Source organism: Centruroides vittatus, unplaced genomic scaffold (genome assembly GCF_030686945.1).
Source record: "Centruroides vittatus isolate TY-2023 unplaced genomic scaffold, ASM3068694v2 contig_1408, whole genome shotgun sequence".
NCBI lineage: Eukaryota > Metazoa > Arthropoda > Arachnida > Scorpiones > Buthidae > Centruroides > Centruroides vittatus.
In genome coordinates this window covers 1,255,003-1,277,488 of record NW_027120884.1, presented here as the reverse complement: position 1 = coordinate 1,277,488, position 22,486 = coordinate 1,255,003, and the positions used below count along the sequence as shown (strand labels likewise).

The 22,486-nt window shown below is 27.6% G+C and overlaps 1 protein-coding gene across 5 annotated transcripts in view; it reads right to left on the bottom strand.

The window, feature by feature from the left end:
* LOC136968169 (teneurin-m-like) overlaps positions 1 to 22,486 on the bottom strand; it is a 257,304-nt gene that overhangs the window by 66,971 nt on the left and 167,847 nt on the right. For 3 of the 5 annotated variants that reach the window (XM_067262136.1, XM_067262137.1, XM_067262140.1), the window contains exons 4-5: positions 12,403 to 12,714; positions 96 to 305 (exon numbers count right to left, since the gene is read on the bottom strand). In XM_067262136.1, the coding sequence (XP_067118237.1) occupies positions 96 to 305; positions 12,403 to 12,714 (522 nt within the window). The remainder of the gene's footprint in view (positions 1 to 95; positions 306 to 12,402; positions 12,715 to 22,486) is intronic. The other 2 variants (XM_067262138.1, XM_067262139.1) reach the window with 1 other exon arrangement.

Below are 22,486 nucleotides of genomic sequence, written 5' to 3'. Positions count from 1 at the left end.
CGTAACGTCTAACCTGTATATTTCATTCTATAACCCCACAAACCAAGCACCGCATTGATAACTTAATGTTCAGTAATTTGTAAAGTTTGACTTACCACTGGGAATAAAAAGTGCTCCCGAAGGTGTTCTAACAAGACAAGATGTCCGATATTCCTGTTCAGCATCTTTGCACTGTTTTCCATCACCTTTAGAAAGTGTACTTAATGGGTTATTCGGAGTGCTGCTCGTCAAACTACCCCGTCCACCGGTTCGACCCATGGCAGGTGGAACTGATGAAAGATTCGATACGGAACTAGCTAGAAGACCTAAAAAATATAAAAAAAAAAAAACTTCAAATGAAAATCAATAGTTACTTTGACGATTTTCGATCGTTTTCCGAGTACTCGCTGACTGAAAAAATGGTTTTCTCTCTCTCAATTCCAAACATAAAAAATTAGATGGCTCTATTTGTATGAAGCATATTTATTCGTCGAAAATTACACATTTAATTACATAAAATACTTTATATAAAGTTATATTTTTAGATTATAGATAGTTATGACATATGAAAAGTTTCAAACTACGTCACTTTATCTGCTGTAAAATTTTTAAATCTATAACAAAATTTTATGGACAGAAATCACTCAACAAGTAGATCGCGATCGCCCAGTTGGTTAGAAATGTTTATTTATGTATAAAAATATACATCATTTTATTAAAAGTATATAAAAATTTTAAAATATTTTACTTTATTCACTTGTATAATTTATAAATTTTAAATATTTACGTATTTTTAAAATAAATTTTCAAGAAATAAAGTAAAGTTAAACTGTATTATATTCAACTAATAGATCGCGACTCACCTGTTGAGAAGTTCAGAAATATATCAGAAATCTAAAATAGCAGTTACTAAAATGTTGCAATTATAACTTTAACGTATCTTGCGGTATTATGTTTTAGATATTTAAACATATATAACAGAAAATTATAAATTATGCTTTAATTATTATTATTTTGCTAATGTAAAATATTAAAACATATATATTATTCGATAAATTAAAGCAAATTGTAACGGCAGATTGAGAAAACATTTCTATCACACGTCTTTAAAGTAGAAAAATCATCATTTGACCCCGGAACATCATTAATTATCAGAAAATTAGACATTAGAAGGATCATTCCCAAATGGTTTATTAAAAGCAAGCATTTAATCATAAATGATTTAAGAGACTTAATTCCTGGAAATATATTTTTCCTGTTAAAAGTTTAGGAAAAGTTTTTAAAAAAGCCAAAAATTAATAAATATGGCTTTTAATCTATAATTGAAAAGAGTTAATTTGCTAGGTAATTAGAAAACAAGTAAATCTCTCGGGTAAACGAGTGCTATAAGACAGTTACTAATCGCATCAAAACATCAACAGAAGAGACAAAGATGGAACCACAAAATCACTTTTTAATAAACAATATTATGAACTCTAACGGAGGGTTAATCACGATCGTATTTTATATTCTGTAACGTTTCCCATCTGTATTAATTAAGTAGTTTGTATCTGTATGTTTAAGATAGTGACTCGTTTAGGGAGCGCTTAATTGAATTTCCTATTTTGATGCCATACCCAGTTGCCGAATAATAACTTCCCATATTGGAACCGGATGTCGTCTAAACACAGTTACTAATAAGGATGACGGAATTTCTCTCTTTTTTTAAAAAATTATCATTATTAACGCTTTCCAAATATCATGGGATGCTGGCGCTGTTGATGCTGCTCTTGCTGCTCCTCTGTTGATGCTGCTACTACTGCTACTGCTATCTAATATTTTGTAAAAAATTTACTTGTTTGTGTAATTAAGTTCGAAAGTTTTCTATAATAATCTAAAAGCATTAAACGTGTTCGAAATATTCATTAATTATAAATTATTTTTACGAGTAAATTAATAGCATTAATCTATTATTTATTTTTGTTTCGATTAACAATTTATATTCATTTAACGTATAACTTTAATGTATTTTTTACTGCTGTTTTGAGAATAAATATTAAACATTTTGCTTAAAAATATGATTTTTTATGCAGTTAAATATATAAAACCTATCATTTATACTTTAAAATTAATATTGATATCATTATCCAAAAATTAAGAACCAAACTCACGTTCTCGTGAAAAATGTAGATTCTACTCCTATTGAAAGTTGAAAGGAACTGAACCCACACCTTTATTGAATATCACGGGTTCAGTTCCTTCCATTCTAAACGATCCACCGAAGAAACTTATACATTAAAACTTATGTTTATACGATGTTTATTATACAAGAACAATTAATAAAGACCCGAATAAAATTTACTATTTAAGAAAAATAAACATATACTGTATATTGAAAATTTCAAATATATAAATCTGAAGTTACAAAGAATAAAAGTCGTATCGATTTTATTTCTGTTGGTAAAAGGCCATTAAGCTGTAGCCACATTGTAACAGGTTCTCCATTCTTCTTAAGTGAAATGAGGCATCACTCGATCTGGAATTGCTTTGCTTATAAGTTTTCTTCCAGCAAATAAAAATGTCAGAAAGAGAAATTATAGTTTTGAAGACATAAATTTCGTATAATTAATTTTCTTTTCATGTATTTTATACGTGAAATTAACCACAGAATTAAAGTATGCAACACTCGATTTTACTGTAACCGTTTCGTTAATTAAAACTTACTCGGGTTACCAAGTGCTTTTAAAATTAAAAAATTGAGCTTTAAATAGTATATTTTAAATTACTTTTTTTTTTACATTTATAACATATACAATTAGCTATAAAGATTTTAATTAAGATAAAGCTACAGGTCTTCTTGGCACCGAACAATTTATCGTCGAGACAATGCGAATTTACTTGAAAAAATTACCATTTACTTGATGGAAAGCTGAGTTCTATCAGTCAGTTGCTCTCATTCTTTAAGATCTGCAAGTGACTATTGTATAATAGAAACTTGTAGTGACATTGAAGAAAGTCCTCTAGTCCTCAGTCTATGGTCATTTTGTCAAGAAATCTCGCGACGATTTACGAAATCGCTGAATATGAAATGATTTTGTATGTTTTCCCCACTAAATTTCAACGTTTTTAAAGGAAATTTAAAGAAGATTTTATAGATTTTGATATAAAAAACAGGGATATTCTTTTATTAGATTTAGTACGAACTTTTTGATTTCGTTTTTTATAGCTTTACTTTGAAATTGTTGCAAAAATTCATTTTCTGTTTGTAGTGCCAATTTTAAAGTAACACTTCGAAATATATTGTTAAGTTGCAAAAGTGTATTTTCATTTTTTCGAATTGTTCGACCAAATGCAATTTTTTTTAATATTCTTCAGATAAAAGTGTTTACAGAATCATGACAGTTCAATTTTTTATCATTGTATCTAATGTATAGTTTATGACTGATATAGGTTGATAAATGTCGGTATTTTCTCCTTTCTTTTCTTACTATTTATCAAATACAGAATATACATTTAATAAATTATGATGCTCTTTACTTCTCTTCGTTACTTTTAACTTAATTCTATAAAAATAATTTTAATAATGATTAAATATAATAAAGTTTAGTTTCTAATAAGAAACTTTAGATCCTTATTTCTTCAATCTTCGATTAAATTAGAGGAAAATCAAGCACCAAAAACTAGTTTAGACATTTACATAAGTGATTAATAATATGTTCTGCAGGCATAAAACACAATTTTATTACAATTAATTATAATTATATAGGTCTATATCGTGATTACTTAGTAGATGCAATCTTAGAAAATCATTAATTTCTAAATCCATTAAGTTTAAGCAGAAGTATTAAGAACATTAATGTCTAGAAAGTGTCAAGATTTGATAATATCATTAAACTTCGATCGATTTGAAGAGGACAACTATCTTAATGTATAATTAGAATTAATTTTACAAGTTTATAATTCAGAGTATATATATATATATATATATAAAGTTTAAATGTTGTTCGATATAGGATACCTTTCGCTTATCCAAGTAATATAGATAGTTTGTCAATTTGCCTTTAGGAAGAAAAGTTATTCATTACTTTTAAGGAGTATATTCAATTAGATATGATGGAATAAACTGATTAAATCTATCGAATATGAGGGATCTATCTAGTATAATTGCTTCTAGTTGTAATCAATAAGCAATTAGAGTTATGCCTCCAAGAGATTGACTACATTAGATTTTAAAGTGTAATAAATTTTACACTTGTGTAATGAGAGTTCAATTTGATACCTGATTTAGAGGGCCCACAGGCATCGAAGATGTTTGTCGTAAATATTTTCTAAAAACTACGATTTTGATTGTGTTATATTTTTAAATCTGTTCGTAGAATACGATTCATCCAAGAAGAAAGATGAGGGACATTTATGTCTTTAAGCATGGACTTTCTAGAAAAATTCTACGTTTTGTAAGATCTGAGAGAATTTTAACTTGATTTATTGACTCTATACACCATCTTTAACTTTATAGCAGTTTTTTGAATAGGTTTAAATCCATTTTTATCGCCATTTAAATTAATTTTTCACTAGAGAATCATATAGAATCTGCTCTTAATGTGTTTCTGAATAAAGTGAATTATCTATAAATATTAAATTTTCTTTATTTTTGTTCATCTTCACTTTTAAAAAACAGAATATTAATGTTTTTTCCACAGGCATAAAACGTGTTTTATGCTTGCAAAAAAAAACAAAAATTATGTACTGTACATTCAATCTGAGGAAGTAATTTCAAATGATGCGTGAATTGAAGTAAACATTTTATCCCGATAAGTTTAACTATAAACAAGTAAGACGAGAAAGTTACGTTAGCTAAACATCTAAACTACTCTTAGAACTAGAAAGATAAGTAGCGAAACGATTCAATGTTAATTGTTACGTCGTAACAGAATTAGTCAACCGAAAGAAAACATTTCCCTATAAGCATAGAAGGGAGTTTAATTTATCCTAACTCGTTCTGTTGATGATGTAACTTCCGCTTTCTCAAGTCACCGGAAATCGTTTCCCACTTGGCATCCGCTTCCAATCTGGAAACTCTGCAACTTAGTGTTTACGTAAGGATTCGTCGCACTATTAGTCACACGTCTGTCGTTTCTATGCAACTGGCGCCAGTATTTACTGGAAACTATATTCATGCGGAAATATCCTAACTGATTATTACAGGAATGCTTCATTACTCGAAATATTATTCAGTTAAAAGTTATAATTTTATAAAATTTCCATTTAAACTTGTTTTAAAGTCAACTTTTCATATTTATTCTCTTATTGCATCACTTTATTTCATCAGCATCACTAATTATAATTAATTTATTCAATGAATAACAAAAGATTTTATTATAATTTCGCATATATTTTAAAGTAGAAAGGTCGAGTCTTTAACAGATTAAAATATTCTACGAATTATTAAAATTTTAAATATATTTTTTAATATAATTAACACGTTACAAAACAAAAAGAACCTATCGCCATTTTAAAGTTTTAATACACTTTCTCTCTTAATTTTTGTGAGGAAAATGATTAAAGGTGAGCTTTTTAAGTTTTAAATCTTGGAAATTTGTAAATATATATATAAAATAATTGCATTTTAATAAATTTTAAAGTATTTTTTAAGAGTATTCAGCATCCGACATAAGAACACTTTGCATTCTTATGGGAAGGATTTGTTTAGAAACAGACAAAACATAAATAAACGAAAAAATCCAAAGCTTCATCCCAGATGAATTCCCTTTACATTCAAATGCAGAATATTTGATACATAAGCAACGAAAAGATATTTATTCCCTTTTGTATATTTTTTGAATGTAATGTCGTTATATACGGTATGGTAGTTTTATTTAAATTTCTTACATATGTCGTCGAAAATTCTTTACCTTAATGTACCTGTCTAGTAAGTCACAAAGAAACTTATGAAGCCATTATCGACACAACGAAACGATTGAAAAGACATGAAAAAATAGCATCATTGCGCCTGCACTGCTACCTTTCCAGCACAACTCTTTAGATAGAAGCTCTCTTCTGAGGGATTTCGTGTTGGCGATCCAAAACACGTGCGTGCGTGCTACAAGGGAACTGTTGTCGACCCCCCTCTTTCTGCTGTTATACACCGAAGTTTTTTCCCTAGAAATAAAGGGCGAAAAGGTTTTATTTTTAGGAAACAACAAGAAGATATAAAAAAAAAAAAAAAAAAAAAAATGGAAATCTTTCGAAAGAAGTAAGACAATGAGAGAGTATCAGATAAAACTTCCTAGTTTTATCTTGAACGATTGCAGTTATATAGCTAAGAGGAAAAAAATATATATAGAGTAATGAAAGTAAGTGGAACAAAAGTCAATTCCATATATAACTGTTTGACCTAAGAAAAAGTTTTTTGTAAGCAACAAACTCTTTTCACGAGAAAGCTTCCACATTTATTTATGCGATGACATTTGGTAGATTAACAAGAAAGTAGAAGAAAATACAAGGGAAAAAAAACAGTCAATTTTGTACAGTTGTTTCTAAACAGGTCTTCTAAACATTACACTATTTTCATCTAACAAATATTCCTTTTAAACTCTAATAATAACACACAAAATTTTAAATATATCAAGCAATAACTTTATGAGCAAACCTTAATATTTTAAAGAGTTTCAAAGATGAATTCTACACCGAATGTAATTTTTATATAAAGATATTAATTTTATTAGAAGTTTTTAATATTTAAAAATTCTATTTTTATGTATTATTTTGCTATAAATTTTAAAGATACTCCATAAAGTGTAGAGAATGATTTTTGGAAGATTTAATAGTTTTTCACGAAATGACCAGCTTTGTTAAGAAGTTTGTCGTATAAAAAATTGTATAGAGTGGAATTTTTTCAAAAAAATTTATATCATACGAAAGATTATTTTGCTATCAAAGTGCACTTTGGAAGATGGATAGTGTTAAAAATGCTGTCACAAGTGGTTTTTATGGTAGGCTTTTAACACTGGTTTTTAATAACATAGTTCAGTTTGCTTTCCAAAAATGACAGAGTCTCTTCTATTTTGGATTTATATAAAACTGTTTAAAATATTCTTTTCACGTATTTTGTTAGAAATGGTCTGGAATATCTCATAAACAGCATCCCTAGTAATGAGATTCTTTTCTAAATTCCAAGTGCCGATTGTTATCAATAATTCTTATAAATAAAAAAGAAAAAAGGGTTGAGATATGATAAGGGAGATAAACAGATCCATAAGGCTCCTTGTAATTAACTTAATGATATTTTAAATCAATATAGTAAATTGATTTTTAAATTTTTATTAATTTATCAAAAGGACATAAACCACATCTTTCAAAATAGATGAAGTTTGCTGATACAAATTGGCATTTCTCTTGGTTTTAAATTTATCTTAAAAGTTATTTTCTAGAGAGTTATTGCACTTCAATATATTAAAAACGGTTTTAAGAAACATTTTTTAAATAAAAATTTGTCTTTTAAATATTCATCTTAGTATTGAAAATGCTAAGATGTTGAGTATTCTAGTTGTGAAAGACGATCTGGTGATCTAGAATCAATAAATATGCTTTCAAATTTAAACAATTTGAATTTAAAAAATTTATTTAAAAATATGTTTTTGATATCATTTATAAATAATATTTAACATTATTATAAATTAATAGACACACACACACATATACACGGAATAGATCTTCGTAAATACAGACTACTTAAGATTCATCATGTACTATACTCAGCATAATTAGTTGCCCCTAATTATATTGCATTCATTCTTTTCTAACTTGTTACGTAAATGTGTTACATAATGCAGTTAGGTTTTTCTTGATTACATTACATAAGAGGATACAAGGTGAAATTACAGAAGAATAATATGAAATTCTCTACACGCACAAGGACCCAGCTATTTATAAAATAATCCTATCATTTACTGGAATAACACCCTAAATAAATACTCTTAAAGATAATTATGCAAATAATTCATTCTATATGACTATAATATTGTTAATTATCTATACACATCATTTTACTTGTTTCCTATAAAGATAAAGCTTTTAATATTGAAACCAATATAGCCTATAGAAAGAAAATTAAGTATAGAATAGAAGAATACAGAAAGGGGAAAATTTTGCAAATTATTATACATGATACGAGTCATGTGATATGGGGAATATTTTAACTGATTTAACGCGTTGCGTGAGACAATTGTGAGAAGAGAACACAAAGTTGGCAACTCGCATTTCTATATAGTGAATTTAAGAGATTCATTTCGTAAAGTGGACTAATTAGGAGAGTAGTTGTCAAACAAATATAGGATAATTTTAACGTGGTTTAACTGCGGGATGTAATGCAACATTGTTAGAATAATGTTATAGTTGCTCTTAACTAGTACAGTCGTTGACGACAGGGGAAATTTGGTGATGTCAGCTTTCGGCATCGTAACTAAATTGGAGAATTAACGATTAAGATAAATGCTTTCCTGCATCATTTTAAAATTAGTATGACTTCGTTTAAGTAGCAAACTAGTGCTATATTCTTTAACTTAGAAAACTAATCAACACTTTAAGCGAGTATGCTATTGTTGGAAACTTGAAAACTTATTCGATTTAAAGCTGTTAAATAAATATATTTAGTACAATAATATATATATTCGCTTATATATAAATAAATCATTTCATAAAAGTTTCGAAGTAAAGGAGAAAGAAAATCTTATACTTCAAAATTTTTCTAATGTTTCTCATAAAGTTTATACATAATTTAAAAGAAATATATCCTTTACAATCATTTTTATATTATTTTTCAGTGTATATTTTATCTAATATTAATCAACTGTTTTGTCTACCAGAAATTTGTATCTTATTAAGGAAGTAAATCTTCAACAAATGGCACTCAACTTCTTTTTTAAATCTACTTTGCTTTCCAAGCAAAAGAAACTATATGAAGGCAATATTTGATATTTTCGTTCAGTATCATATTTGTTATAGATAAAATACACTTTAAGAGAAAAAAAACTTTTGCTTATATCATTCAATTGAAATAAATAATTGAAGAGTAGAAGGATGTTTTACAAAAATCTATAATTTTGTATAAAGTAACTTAAATTTAAAATATAAAAATAATAAAATTTCCGGATAAATTACATAAATTGGTAAAAATATGCGTTCAAACTCACTTTTTAAAATTATTATTTATTTATTTAAACTATAATATGAACAATACATCCTGTAAAGCGGTATTTCCTGCAAAGCTCAGACTTCTCGACAGTGAAGCCAACTTTACATAACGAGAATGAAATAAAAGTACTTACGCTGTATTTAAAAATTAATGATAAACTCTATAGACTAGTACTGTAATAATGAGAAACGATTTTCTCATAGATAAAGAAAAATTCTATAAAGAATTAACAATATTTTGACTTCAACATTTTTAAAAGTGATTAAGATTGTTCTCATTACAGTTTAAAGTCTTAAACATAATAAAAACTTTAAAAAGTTACATTTATATAAGCCTAGAGAGTAATATAAGCTTATATAATAAATTCATAAGTGTATAGAGTTACATAATTCACTAGTTATGAAGTCATGTGAAAATTAATTAAAACATTAAGTTAATTAATTTAGATACAGTATGTATTTAAAAATTTAATATCAAATAAATTATATTTGTGTGAATTAATAATATTTCAACTAGAAATTTAAGAGAGAATTTTTAAAATAATTTTAATTTTTTGCAATTAAAAAATAATAGAAGATATATCAGACAATTAAAAAAGCATTAAAATCACACAATTTATAATATTTTTATTTTAAAAATTAAAGTATTTTAGAAACTTTTTCATTTAATAAATATAAAAACAATTCAGCTGATATTAAAATAATAAGGTTTTTAAGATCAAACAGGTAATTAATGCTGTTTTGATAAATGAAAAAATCGCAAAAAAATTAAAAAAAACACATTTTTTTTAAATGTTTTAAAATTTTGTCATTAAAAATTTATTTTTTTAATTCTCAATTTATAATTTTAAAACTTGTATAAAACGAATAATTTAATTTATAAAAAGATCGAAAAAAATAATTAAAATATTCCAAATATGATGCTAAATTATCGATAATTTAAAAAAAATATATATATATATATTATAATATTAAATTTTAACCGAATTTTCTAAGTATTCAAAAATATATTAAAGTATTATTAAAAAAATTAATTTCTAAAATATTTTAAAAATAATTTTTCAAAGTAACATATTACAAATCAACTAAACTAAAAGGAAATTATTCTGGAGACGAAAAATATTTCACTCGACTACATTCGCTTAATTAAACCTCAAATGTTAAAATGTTAAATATATATATTTTTTGGTTTACTTCTCCATTTTTTAAATATATGTTTTTTAATTTTCTTCATCATGAACGGGATACCTTAGAGGCTTTCTTGACGACGTTTTAATGATATTAAAAATGAGTCACTAATGGTCTTGATAGTTTTTCTACTAAGCAAAGCTTCAATGATTAGTTGCACCTACCTTTATAAATGATTATATTATCTAACGTGGAAATAAATTAAACTATGTAAAGAAATGCTTTTTAATAATTTAAATCGACATCATTAGAAAAAAAAACTTTGAATAAAATAATGATGTTTACAATATCTAAAAGTAATTTAAAAGATTGAACGGTGTGATAGGATATTAAGAATTCTTAATAAATTAATCAATGTAATTGGAAACTGTTCTTAAAAATAACAATTTAAAGTGTTTTTTTATTTATTTAAATTTTTTTTTAAATTAATAAATAATTACTTTTAATAGAAATGATCAATTTTCTTAAAACTCTAACCGTAATTCATATTTTTAATGTATTAAAGTGTAATTTTTTACAGTTATTTTTAATAAATTAGCCGTATTTTTATATATATATTCTCTGCGGTTAATCAAGAGAGAATGATTAAAAATTTCGTGAACTATTTTTCAATAACTTAACTGCTTTGGAATAGTTCAAACATACTTTTAATAATTAAAAAAAATACTTTTTTTTATTATTAGACTATCAAACAGTTTGCGTGTTTAAGGGGTGTGCAAAGTACCTATAATTAATGTAGAATTCCTGTCCTAATATATATATAATGTATATATATATATATATATATTTAAAGTTCTTCACACTTCCTAAAAATTTATAAATAAATGTTTTTAGAATGTAACACGTGAAATCTAGAAAGGCTTTGAAGTAGCCTTTCTAGATTTCACGTGGCGAAAACTGTTTTTGAATATGCTCACCTACTTTTCATTGTTATTCCTTTGATCTCTACTTCTAGAAATCCTGTTTAAGATCTTTAAACGTAACTAGAAATAATTTAGGCCCACCTTCTTTGTTTGCATTGTTGTTCCTACGATTTCTATCCCCAAAAAATCCTGTTTAAGACTTTTAAACACAACTACAAATAATTTTAAAATAATCGTTTTATTATAAATTTATGATATTTTGCTGTCAAACTCGTTCTACGAGTTTATTTTAACCATTTGTGACAAAATAAAACAAATAAAATATCCAAAAGAGAGAATAATTGGAAAATGAAAGAGGATGAAGAAGAGAATAGGATTAATCAAGAGAAAATGGCAAAAGAATTTAGCGATTGATTCAAAAACAATCTAGAGAAACGAAAGTGTTGTTACAAAGAAAAAGATTAGGGGAGATCCAATTGTTGAAATGAAGTAATTGCTGTGGAACACGTTGATGGAAAAGTTTGTTTGATTAGATAACATAAAAAGAACTTCAACTATTTCATTTTTTTATTAATATCTGTTAATAATTTAAATCAAAAAAACAATGGATTTATTAAATCTCTGGTCGTTCCAAAAATATTAAACTATTTACACAATAATTTTTGCATTGTTCCAATTCAAAATATTCAATAAATTTTAATCTAAAATGGCACTAAAACTTTAAAAACTATTTAAGATTTTAAAATTTCGCGTAAGGTCTATAGAAGTTTCCAAACTTCTAAGCTTTATTTAATTAAATTAACTACAAAATTTTATACTCATTTAATATATATAAGTAAATCTATAGAATTAAATGGAATTTCGATTTAATAGATCCACAAATTATTATTATTCATTCGAAATTCTGTTGAGTAAAATTGTTTAGAAATTATCAAAAATCGAATTTTAAACAAATTATTAAACATGGACACAACATAATAAAAGGGGGGAAAATTGATAAACATTCAATAATAACGCTTGAAAAATCAAGAAAACAGATAAATAAATAAACGACTAAAACATGAACGAAACAAATTTAAATATATAATTTTATGAGGTAAAGTATGCAATTTAACAAGCAATTAAGGAACGAGAAACATGCGATTTTTTCTTATTATTTTATTTTTTTTTTTTATATATATATAAATGAAAAGCAACCTACGCGGGTTATGCAAGACCAGAGTACAGTCCCTGGCTAGGGCTAGTTCGGAATCTGTGAAAGTGACGTCACTGTTGACATCATCGTCTTCGGATGTGGCCTGTGACGAAGAAGAGAGACCCGCAGAGAGATGAGACTGGAAGTGTGGAAGCTGCTGCTGGAAAGGACCAACCTGGTTGTTGTTGTTGTTGTTGTTCCCTCGTTCCCCACCCCCTATAAATCCTGTCAAGGGTTTGATATTTTCGTCTGTATTTCTGGCGTAGTAATTTGATACGGGTCTATCTTGCGCTTCGTTATATTGTCGGCTGTTATTTCCTGTCGGGCAGAACGAGACCAAATCAATAGTCTGATAAAATTTTGTATAATTATTAACATAAATAAGAAGATATATACAAAATTTCCTGTTATATAGATGCGACTAACGCTAATTTATCTATCTACTGATAGTTTTCCATTTTCGCGACAGATGGCGCAATGAGTGCAAATTTTCAAATAGTAATTTATGTCAATCAAACAGTTTCGATTGGTTGTTAGCTGGTTGGTTTGTTGGTTGTTGCGATTTAATGGCGCAGGGTTTTATGGGATGTATGTACCACAATTAGTTGGCATTTGACCTAAATTTGACTTTAAAGTATAAGTTCAATCTAGTGCAGGCCTGGTATGTTCCACCTAAAATGGCGCTGGAATTAGAAAACTTCAAGACAATTCACTAATGTATAATATCTAAACTCAAAAATTCTCAATTATTTTTAGTTTTAAACTTCTTCTGTGCGTGTCTAATTTAAAATTTTCTATGATTTTGTAAATATTCTAAGTCTAATTTAAAAAATAAGTTTGAATTACTGTATTTGATAAATGATAGAAGACAGTAGTAAATGTAGTCATAAAATGGTTCCTTTGCTTTAATATTTTTTCATGAAAAAATTTAATCTAAACGACATTAATTTGATAAAAGTATATTCACAAAAAATCTGCTAGTATATGTAATATTAAGTACGGTGCAGCAACACACTCTTCTTACGAAAATTGAAGCAACTTACCTCTAAACAGCTAGAAAATAGAATAATTTAAGTGATAATAATACTAGAAATCTTCCATTTTTAATGTTAAAATATATGTTTTGCAGATCGAAATTGCTATATACCAAACAATAGCCTCACTACATGCATTTATAAACAACTCAGCATTATCATAATTTGTTTGCAGTACATTCTTTATTTTTAACAAGAGGCATGTTAAAATGAACTTTTAAATATTTAATTTTTAATGATAAATTGGAAGAGAAGAGCAGACTATATTATTTCAGACACTTCACGCCATTTTACTTAGTTTTCTTTCCAAAAGTCTAGTCGAGATAATTGATAAAAATGTTATGACAAACATTTAACATTCAAGCAATTTTGATTTTTTTTCTTTTTTAATAGAAAAATATGAAATTTAAATAATTTGTTTTTAGAGTAATTTCGAAAATTTTTCAAAAGAAACTTTCCATTAACTTAAAAAAAAGTAAATTAAAAAACTTTTTTAAATATTTATTTTTATTTATTTATTTATTTTTCTTTAAAGCAACATATATATGAGATTGAAACAAAAAATTTATCGATCTCTCGACTCGAAAGTACACAACAACAACATTATTTTGTAATGTTTTGCCATTTTAAACATAAGTAAATATTGAATTCACCTTTAAGAGATGATATCTATATCTAATGATATACTTTATATAAAATTCGAAAAGTATTTTTACCTTATAACTTTTTTATAAGTTGATAGTTTGAAAGGAAGAGGACATTCTAAAATATATAGATTGTCGGTGGAGAAATTTGCGATGACAACCGACCACGTGACTGCGGATATATATTTTTAAGGATGGAAAATCCCTGTCGGAAGTCATTCGAGTAAATAACCAGAGAAGTGGGACATTTAAGTTGAGAAGCCAGTAACTGAAGAACTATAAGTTTGGCCACAAGAAATGCTCCCACTGGAAAGTGATAGATATATTTTCCTCGTCGTTTTGTCTGTCTTTCAGGCAAAATATTCTTTTCAAATCCTGGTCTCGTCTCATTTATTATTGTTTTGAACGTCGAAATTATGGATTAAAATACGTTTTAAACCTCATATCTTGAAATATTTTAAAATATTTTTCGAGGAAACTGTGTTGAGGTGTGTCAACATTACAATTTCCACAAAGTTTTTAATTATATTGCGCAAATGTTTGCGTGATTTTTCAATTATCTAACGACATTTAATCGATATTAATGCATTAAAAGTGTATTTTATGTATAAAAATAATCGAATTTTTCATTATTTTTGACACGTAAAAATCACGAGGAACTTTTTAAGACTGCATGTTTAATATCTGATTCAACCACTAGAGGAGCTTCTCGATAATCTACAAGATCATTCGGCAGTAAAGAAATTAAACAACTAGCCAAAATATAGCAGAAAATTATTTTAAATTTTCAAATAAAGTAAGAAACGCGTAAATAGTTTTAAAAATTAATAATAATTTTGATCAATTTATAATTATAAAAGTAATAATATAAAGTTTTAATAGAATGCTTTAATCAAGCGAATTAAGTAATGTAGAGAAATTCGAGTTCGCTTTTAAACTCGCGAATTATATTGGGAAATTTTATATATAATGCGGCGTATTAATGACAACCTTTGGCAGCATCAGACTGCAAATAACCGACGACATGGGAAGATTCTGATTACTTGAGAAACTCGCATTTAACAAAGTTAACCAGTGCATTGACGAAGTTAATAAAGTATCCGGAAATTCGTTCTGGTCGAATGAAAGTACGAACTAGATCAACCTTCGTCCTTTCACTACACTTCCACTCACCACACTTAATTATTTCGTTCTCTAGGGTGGGTCACATGACCTCCAGAGTAAACGAATGCTAATTCTGATTTGGAATGTTATTTCTTAATCTTTTATACATTATTCCATTTTATAATGTCTCTGGTATTCTGTAGGGAAACTTCTTTTTTTCGTCTTTAAGTAAATATAATGATTGAATTAAAACACTTATTTTAATCCGAAGAATAAGTTTTAATTCCTCTGGGATATTCCGTAACATTAACTTAAGATATTCCTACTCTTAATATCGAATTTCTGAAGAGTCTAATGAATCCCCAATAATATCCTCCATCTTGTTTAACTGTAATGCAAGTTACTATAAAGTTGAGCGCATAAAATTGTCGGTTACGATTTAATTATCTTCTCTATTGTAGATATTCCCGCTAAGTGGTTCCTGAGCAGAATCGATAATATATATTACAAAGGTAGGAATTTAAGTAAAACGTGGCGGAAGAAATTATCTTGAGTATTACTGCGCGTGTCTGTGCAGTTATAAAGATGATATTCGACAAAGTTGTTTGATGTTTAGTGGCATATGCGGAGGAGGATTAAAGTGTCGAGAATAGAAGGTTTAGGTTTAACTCAGATTTAAATGAACTAAGCTTAATCCTTAACGTCGTCGAAATTAGTTTCCTCATCTCGCTCATTAACCTTAATTAGTCTCGGAGCAGAAGTGTGGAATCGTTTCCGACATGGAGGTCTCCTTTCTACTTTACGCATGGTAGAGTTTGTCACCTTCTCAAAGTTTTCGTGTTATCTCGGTTAATGTAAGTCGGTCGCGTGCCACTCACACTCACGTTTCCGTCGACGCCCTTTACTTTATTTGGAAAGTGGTGAATTGTGTCCTGTTTGATAGACGTGTGGGTTGGGTTCTATTGTAACAGGTGAATGAAATCGGTTTGGTCCGATGGACAAATTTTATTCATTATCTTTCAAACTGGATTGGCGAGTTTGTGTGGTTGTGATAGATCACTAAGTCGTGTTGTTTGTTCCCTTGTGCATGATGTTTTATAAATAATTACCTGTAGTCTTTCCGTTTCACGTTTCTATACTTAAATATTTATGCTGGCTATTATTGAAAGTCGATTAAAACATTCATTTTTGAAGACTTTATAGGAAGCTTATTGCGTCATTTGATTGATAGCGAATATAGTAAACAAGTTTCTCAACTGGTGTTACGTGCTCCATTGATGGGACTTCAGAGTCTTCCGAGTGGACCTGACAATTTGGAATTCTAGTCATGTATGGCATTTCTTGCTACGATTCAGAGACTATAACGTGGTGGCATATGGGTTCTAGCAGATAAAGCGAGAGACCAGTTTAAGAATCAGTTAGAATAGACCTTTTCGCAAGGGTGCCTATTGTAGTAATTCCTAAAAGCGAGTAAAATAAATTTATACGTTAGTAGGACTAAAATATATCAACGTTTCTTTGAAGAGGTGTAAGCGAGTGAGATAAACAGTATATATTCATTCTGCTTATAAAATTCCATTACTAACTTCGCCGTTCATCCTGAGCCAAACAGGAAAATATTCCAATTAAAATTCGGAATCCCAAATTAGCGCCGTTGGTTACGTTGTATAGTGTTAATTATAGTGCAAGAACAATACATTTACACATGAAAACACAGTAACTGGAGAGTCAATAGTTCTAGTATCGATCGGTCCTTTTGCCATATGGCACCCGTTCTTATCTTCCTGAAATACTGGAAGCAGCTAACTGTAACTTTCCTTTTCATGCGTCATTAGCATCTAGTACAAATAGATAATGGGAAAATTCTAAAACAGATTGAGATAATAAGATAATATTTTCATTTTGCTATAAAGATATTACACCTTATCTGAGTGACTAATAGTTTAAAGAAGTGCAACATCTTCGTTTTGTAACAAGGAACCACATAACCATCTTCTTTATAAAGATGCGGAACCTTTCAGAAGAAATTCTTTAAAAATTATAATAAAATAAAGAGAAAAATTTAATTACCATCATCAAAAACTTCAAAATTATGAATTTAATAACGATTTTTTCGATAAAATAATTAGATATTACGTAAAGAACTTCATTAATTCAATGATTTTCTTCAACAAAATTTCATATAAACAATAGGAAAAAACTAACAATTAGAGGAACTTTGATATTCTTTTTTTTTAATTTATTAATGATTTTTATATCGTAAACAAATTTTATTTTAAAGAATTTCTTAATAACTTTAGGAAGAAAGATCACTAGTCAGCAGGTAGCAGATGGCTAAAACTTTTAACTGGAAGAAACCAACTAATTGCCTCGAGAGATGTGAATTATGAGAGGCATTAAGATGTCTTCAAAACATGAATCTTAAGTCTTATGATGTCAGAATTAACATAGTTCGCAATCTTACCTGCTGATGAAAGTATTGTGAACGTTGTTTTTGTTATTTTACTCGGCATATTGAAAGATTAGAAAGTTGAATGTTTAATTAAAAAAAAAAAAAGAAAAGAAGGATTTGTTGGGTTAACTTAATGGCTTTCTTAGGTGTAAATAAATGTAGTGTCGCTGTATTATTTTAAGAATCATAAATTTTCTAAAACGGAAAAGTAGAAGAATAGGAAATGGTTTCATAAAAAGTTTAAAGAAAACAATTATGGCGCCTCGTACACTTTTACTGAAGTAATAATGGGAAAAAATAGCGAAAACATAATGACATCAAAGTGATAAATGGGCATTTTTAAAGAAAATTTTTGGATATTTTAACGAATTCATCATGTTCATCATTTAATTCCAGGTACATTATTTAATAAAGAAATAATACAAAATAATATAAAGCCTTTTAATTAATTATCATCAGAGATAATTTAAAACCAATAAATTTTCAAAACTTTTTTGACAAATTTAAAATAGATTTTGAAGCGAATTATAGATTAAAAATTCTATTAAGATCCGTGACTCATTCGAAATATTTAATAAAAATTAAGTTTAAAATCGATATTTAACTTGTAAAATAATTATTAAAATTAATAAAATTGAATCTATATAAATTAAATTTAAAAGCATTATATTATTTTAATTGCTACGTCTACGTTTTATATTATTCGATCGTAATATTATTAAGTGAAATACTTAAAACGATGATTTAAATGGTTTCGAATGAACAAATATAAAGTTTTAAATAAATTAAACGTCGACATTTGAGTAATTTACACGCGATTTTAGTGAATTTCTAGAACTGGATAATAAATTTATATTGCGAAACATAAAACTTAATGAAGAATACGAGAGTAAAGAGTAAAATCACTCGTAAATGTTATCATTTCAGACAATTCTACAATATTCTAGATACAAAATTTAACAGTTAAGTTTGAAATTTTTACAGGCACGTCCTTGTACAGTTATATAAACGAATGAATATAGAAACAAGACCTCAAAATCAAAGAAAAAACCTTGCTTAGTAAGCTGTCTAACACGTCCTACATTTAATTGCAATTTGTATCAATTAATTAAGCATTAAAGATGAGAATACAGTCAAACCTGTTTTTATGCGCTCTTTTTATGTGCGATTTTTATTTGTGCGATTTTTTTAATGCGAATTTTTAATTTGTGCGGTATAGTTGGCGACTAGTCTCGTGCGATTCGTCATGTCTCACGTTGACTTATTATAGCTAAATAAACTTATTGTAGCATAAATGCACTTATTATAGTAATATTATTGCATGAATATGCGAAAAATGAAATAATTTACTTTTTAAGTCAACAAAACACCACCTGGACAAAAATATGTAAAACAGACGATAGACCAGACGATGCATTCAAGTGCTGACATCTGTTGTCAATAAATTTTATTTCGTACGGTTTTGAGTTATTTTCTACGTGAGACTTCTTTTATGCGGTCCCTATTGACCGCATAAAAAAATTATTTTTTTAATTGTGTTGCGAAAACTATTATTTACAGCCATTCGTGAAGTTTCGTTAGATTTTTTTTAATGCGTTTTTTTTAATGCGGTCCCTATCCCCCGCATAAAAACAGGTTTGACTGTATATCCAACAAGCAACGTATATATATATAAAGATTTTTTTTAAAAAAAATTCACGCTCTGTGAGTTTTTTAAACATGGGAAAAAAGAAACTTGGCATCGTTTACAACTTTCTTAAACTTGGCATTATTCAAACTGATTGATAATATCAATAAAATTTAAAAGAAAAATGGAGACCGCTAATTAATAACGGGTCAATTCAGAAAGTAAATAAAGTACTTATAGAGTTTTTCACGAACGTGTTCTAAAGGTTCTAAACTGTCTGCCATTCACTGAACCGGTATACGAACAGACACCGTAAATGATGGATCGTTTCGTTTCGCTGTTGATACAACATTCAGTCGTTGCAGCCACTTTCGTCACCGTTCTGGACGTTACGAGGCCATTATTTGGACCGTTGCCTGCTCGTTCTACCCCTCCAAAAAAGAAAGAAAAAAAACGAAATATCTCTCTTTAATAATTGTCCTTTTACTTAATAGAATTAAATATAGTGTCTGCTACAAAAACTGACGCGATAGATACGGAAAGCAAAGGGGATAAATTATGTCCTCGTAATTAAAGAACCTTAACGAGAATTCAACCACTAAACGCTTATCTACGAAGCACAAAAAGTGAATTTTTACTCGAATACACTCGTATCTACAGAATGATTTTAATAAACTAGTATTATGAATCGAAAAATTTAAAGGACCATTCTTAGTAAATTACCAGAAATGCGGTGTTGCGATTTATATAACTCCATTTATTAACTAAAAATAAGAAGTTTCTTCTTTCTGGTAATGGAATTATCAACATTTCTAGTGAATTTATTCCGTTACTTATTTAATATTAACCATTTTTTATTTTCTTTTTACAAAACTGGATCGAATTACTTGTTAGAATATGAGCAGAGCCCAATTATCTCGCTTAAAATATACTCCGCATTTTCGATAAATATAACTCTACCTAACTCGAATTTTATTAAAATATTCAAAGTAATTAAATAAATATATATATATATAAATTTAACGTTTAAATCGAGTAATTTCGTATAAAAATGTCACAGACCGTGCGAAATTTTAAAACTAGAATTTAATGTAGCTTATCCTTGATGGGATATTTCGTACTCGATTTTTATAGTAAGCCTTTAAACAGAAGCTCGTAACAAGTAAAGATTTAATTGGCTTAGACAGAAACTACGCCCAATAGTCTGAAAGGTAACGTTTGCCAATAAAACCCGCTTTAAATACTCCTTCAACGAGTTTAGGTAGAGAAGTACGAACAATGATAAACGTTCTCCCTCCCTAACCTTGTACTAATTCGAGAAGCGAGACGGCATGGCTCTGCCTTTTTTTCTACTTTTTTTCTGCAGAACAATATGGACAGGCTTGAATTAATGAGCAATTCTAATGTCGATATATTTTTGCTCATTTGCATAATTAGTTTAATGATAATTAAAATTGCCTAAAAGTTGGAAGACGGCGTATTCTATGATGATTATATAAAAATATGAGTTAAAATCCATATTTTTATTTATTTATTTTAATTTTTTCTCGCCCTGAAGACCCAAAAATCACTCCCAGAAATGCAAATTACCACTCTGGAAATGAAAAAAATTAATCTCATAATCATAAATTACTACTCTAGAAACCCAAAATGCCGCCAGAAATATAAACTATCGGGCTAGAAACTTAAAAATCAAGCCCCCGGTAAAGTAAATCGTGCCAAAAACCAAAAAAAGAATCATTCTAGAAACGTCAATGAACACTAAAAAAACTCAAAAATCACTCCAGCAATAAATTATCTTACTACAAATTTTAAAAAATCACGCCAGAAGCATACATTTCCATTCTAGAAACCTAAAAAAGAATTCTATAAGCTCAAAAATAAGCAAGAAAATAATAATACCTAAAACTATAATATTATAAATTTCTGATTAATTTAGGTATTCTTGAAACCGTGTTTTCTTATATGTTGAGCATCAAACACAAGACCTGATTAATTATTAAATAGTTAAAATTTTTAACACTTCTTACATAGAAGTATCGGTTTTAATAGGCTAATATGACCTTTCGTATGGTGTGTAGAAACACCATACAAAAAGTCATATTAACCTATTAAAACCGATCAAAGCAGCACAATAGCGACATAAAAATTTACATTAACGACTCCTATAAAAATAAATTAAAAAGAAAAATCACAAAACTATAAAAATACAGGAAAAAAATATGAATAATTCACAGTTGGAAAGATAAAATAAATGTTCATAACTAACCTTAGATAAATGTGAGAGGAAAAAAAATATGAGAGAATGAAAGTGTGTACCTATTGCCAAGTGAATAAATTTAAATGATTTTCACACATCACTTCTTAGAATTCCATTCACATTTAATAAGTTTATACATTTATAATATTCGAAAACTGAAGCGATATAGGAAGAAAGGAATACAAGGGAAAAAAACAGGAGGGGAGAAAGGTATAAGCAGTTTCAATTACTTCTCCTCAGACAATCACGCAACTTCAATCCTGACGTGAGAAAATGGAAGTATTCCTCTCATCTGCTAGCAGTTTAATTTTCAAACCATTTTACTGTACAAGAAAATTTGCATAATTTTAGTCTTTCACGCAATCTTCCTTCAGTATCAGATACGTAATCAAGGAATAAAGTAAAACTAAAGGATTTTCGCTAGTTGGCCATACACTTTATCGTCGGCATTCGCGTTGTAAATAAAGAGGAAAGAGGCGATTAAAACTGACTCTCGCCTTCATTTTCTCTCTCTTTCTTCTTAATTAACATCGGATTAATTCCGTTTTGTAATTTTATAAACGTTTATTTTAGGTAATTGAATTAAAAATATCAACTTCTAAATCCCGAATTATATACTTTTTGAATCTTTTAATAAATTATTTAAAGGTTAGACTTTTGCTTTATTTTATATCTTAAAATCTTGTAATTTTAATTAAATTATACATTAAAAATTTCATTTTCTTTCATTTTGTTATTATTCATGTAGGCATAAAATGAACGTTTGAATTTTTATTTATTTATATGTAATGATGTCTATGGTAAAAATACTGTTTTTTAAATTTATCGAATTAAATATAATCATTTTTAATTAGTTTTAATTTTTAAGGAAATAAATATATTATGAATTAGTTTAAATCTATTTTATTACAATAACAACAATAATAAATATTATTAATTTCGTTTAAGCTGGCAACACTTTATTAGACC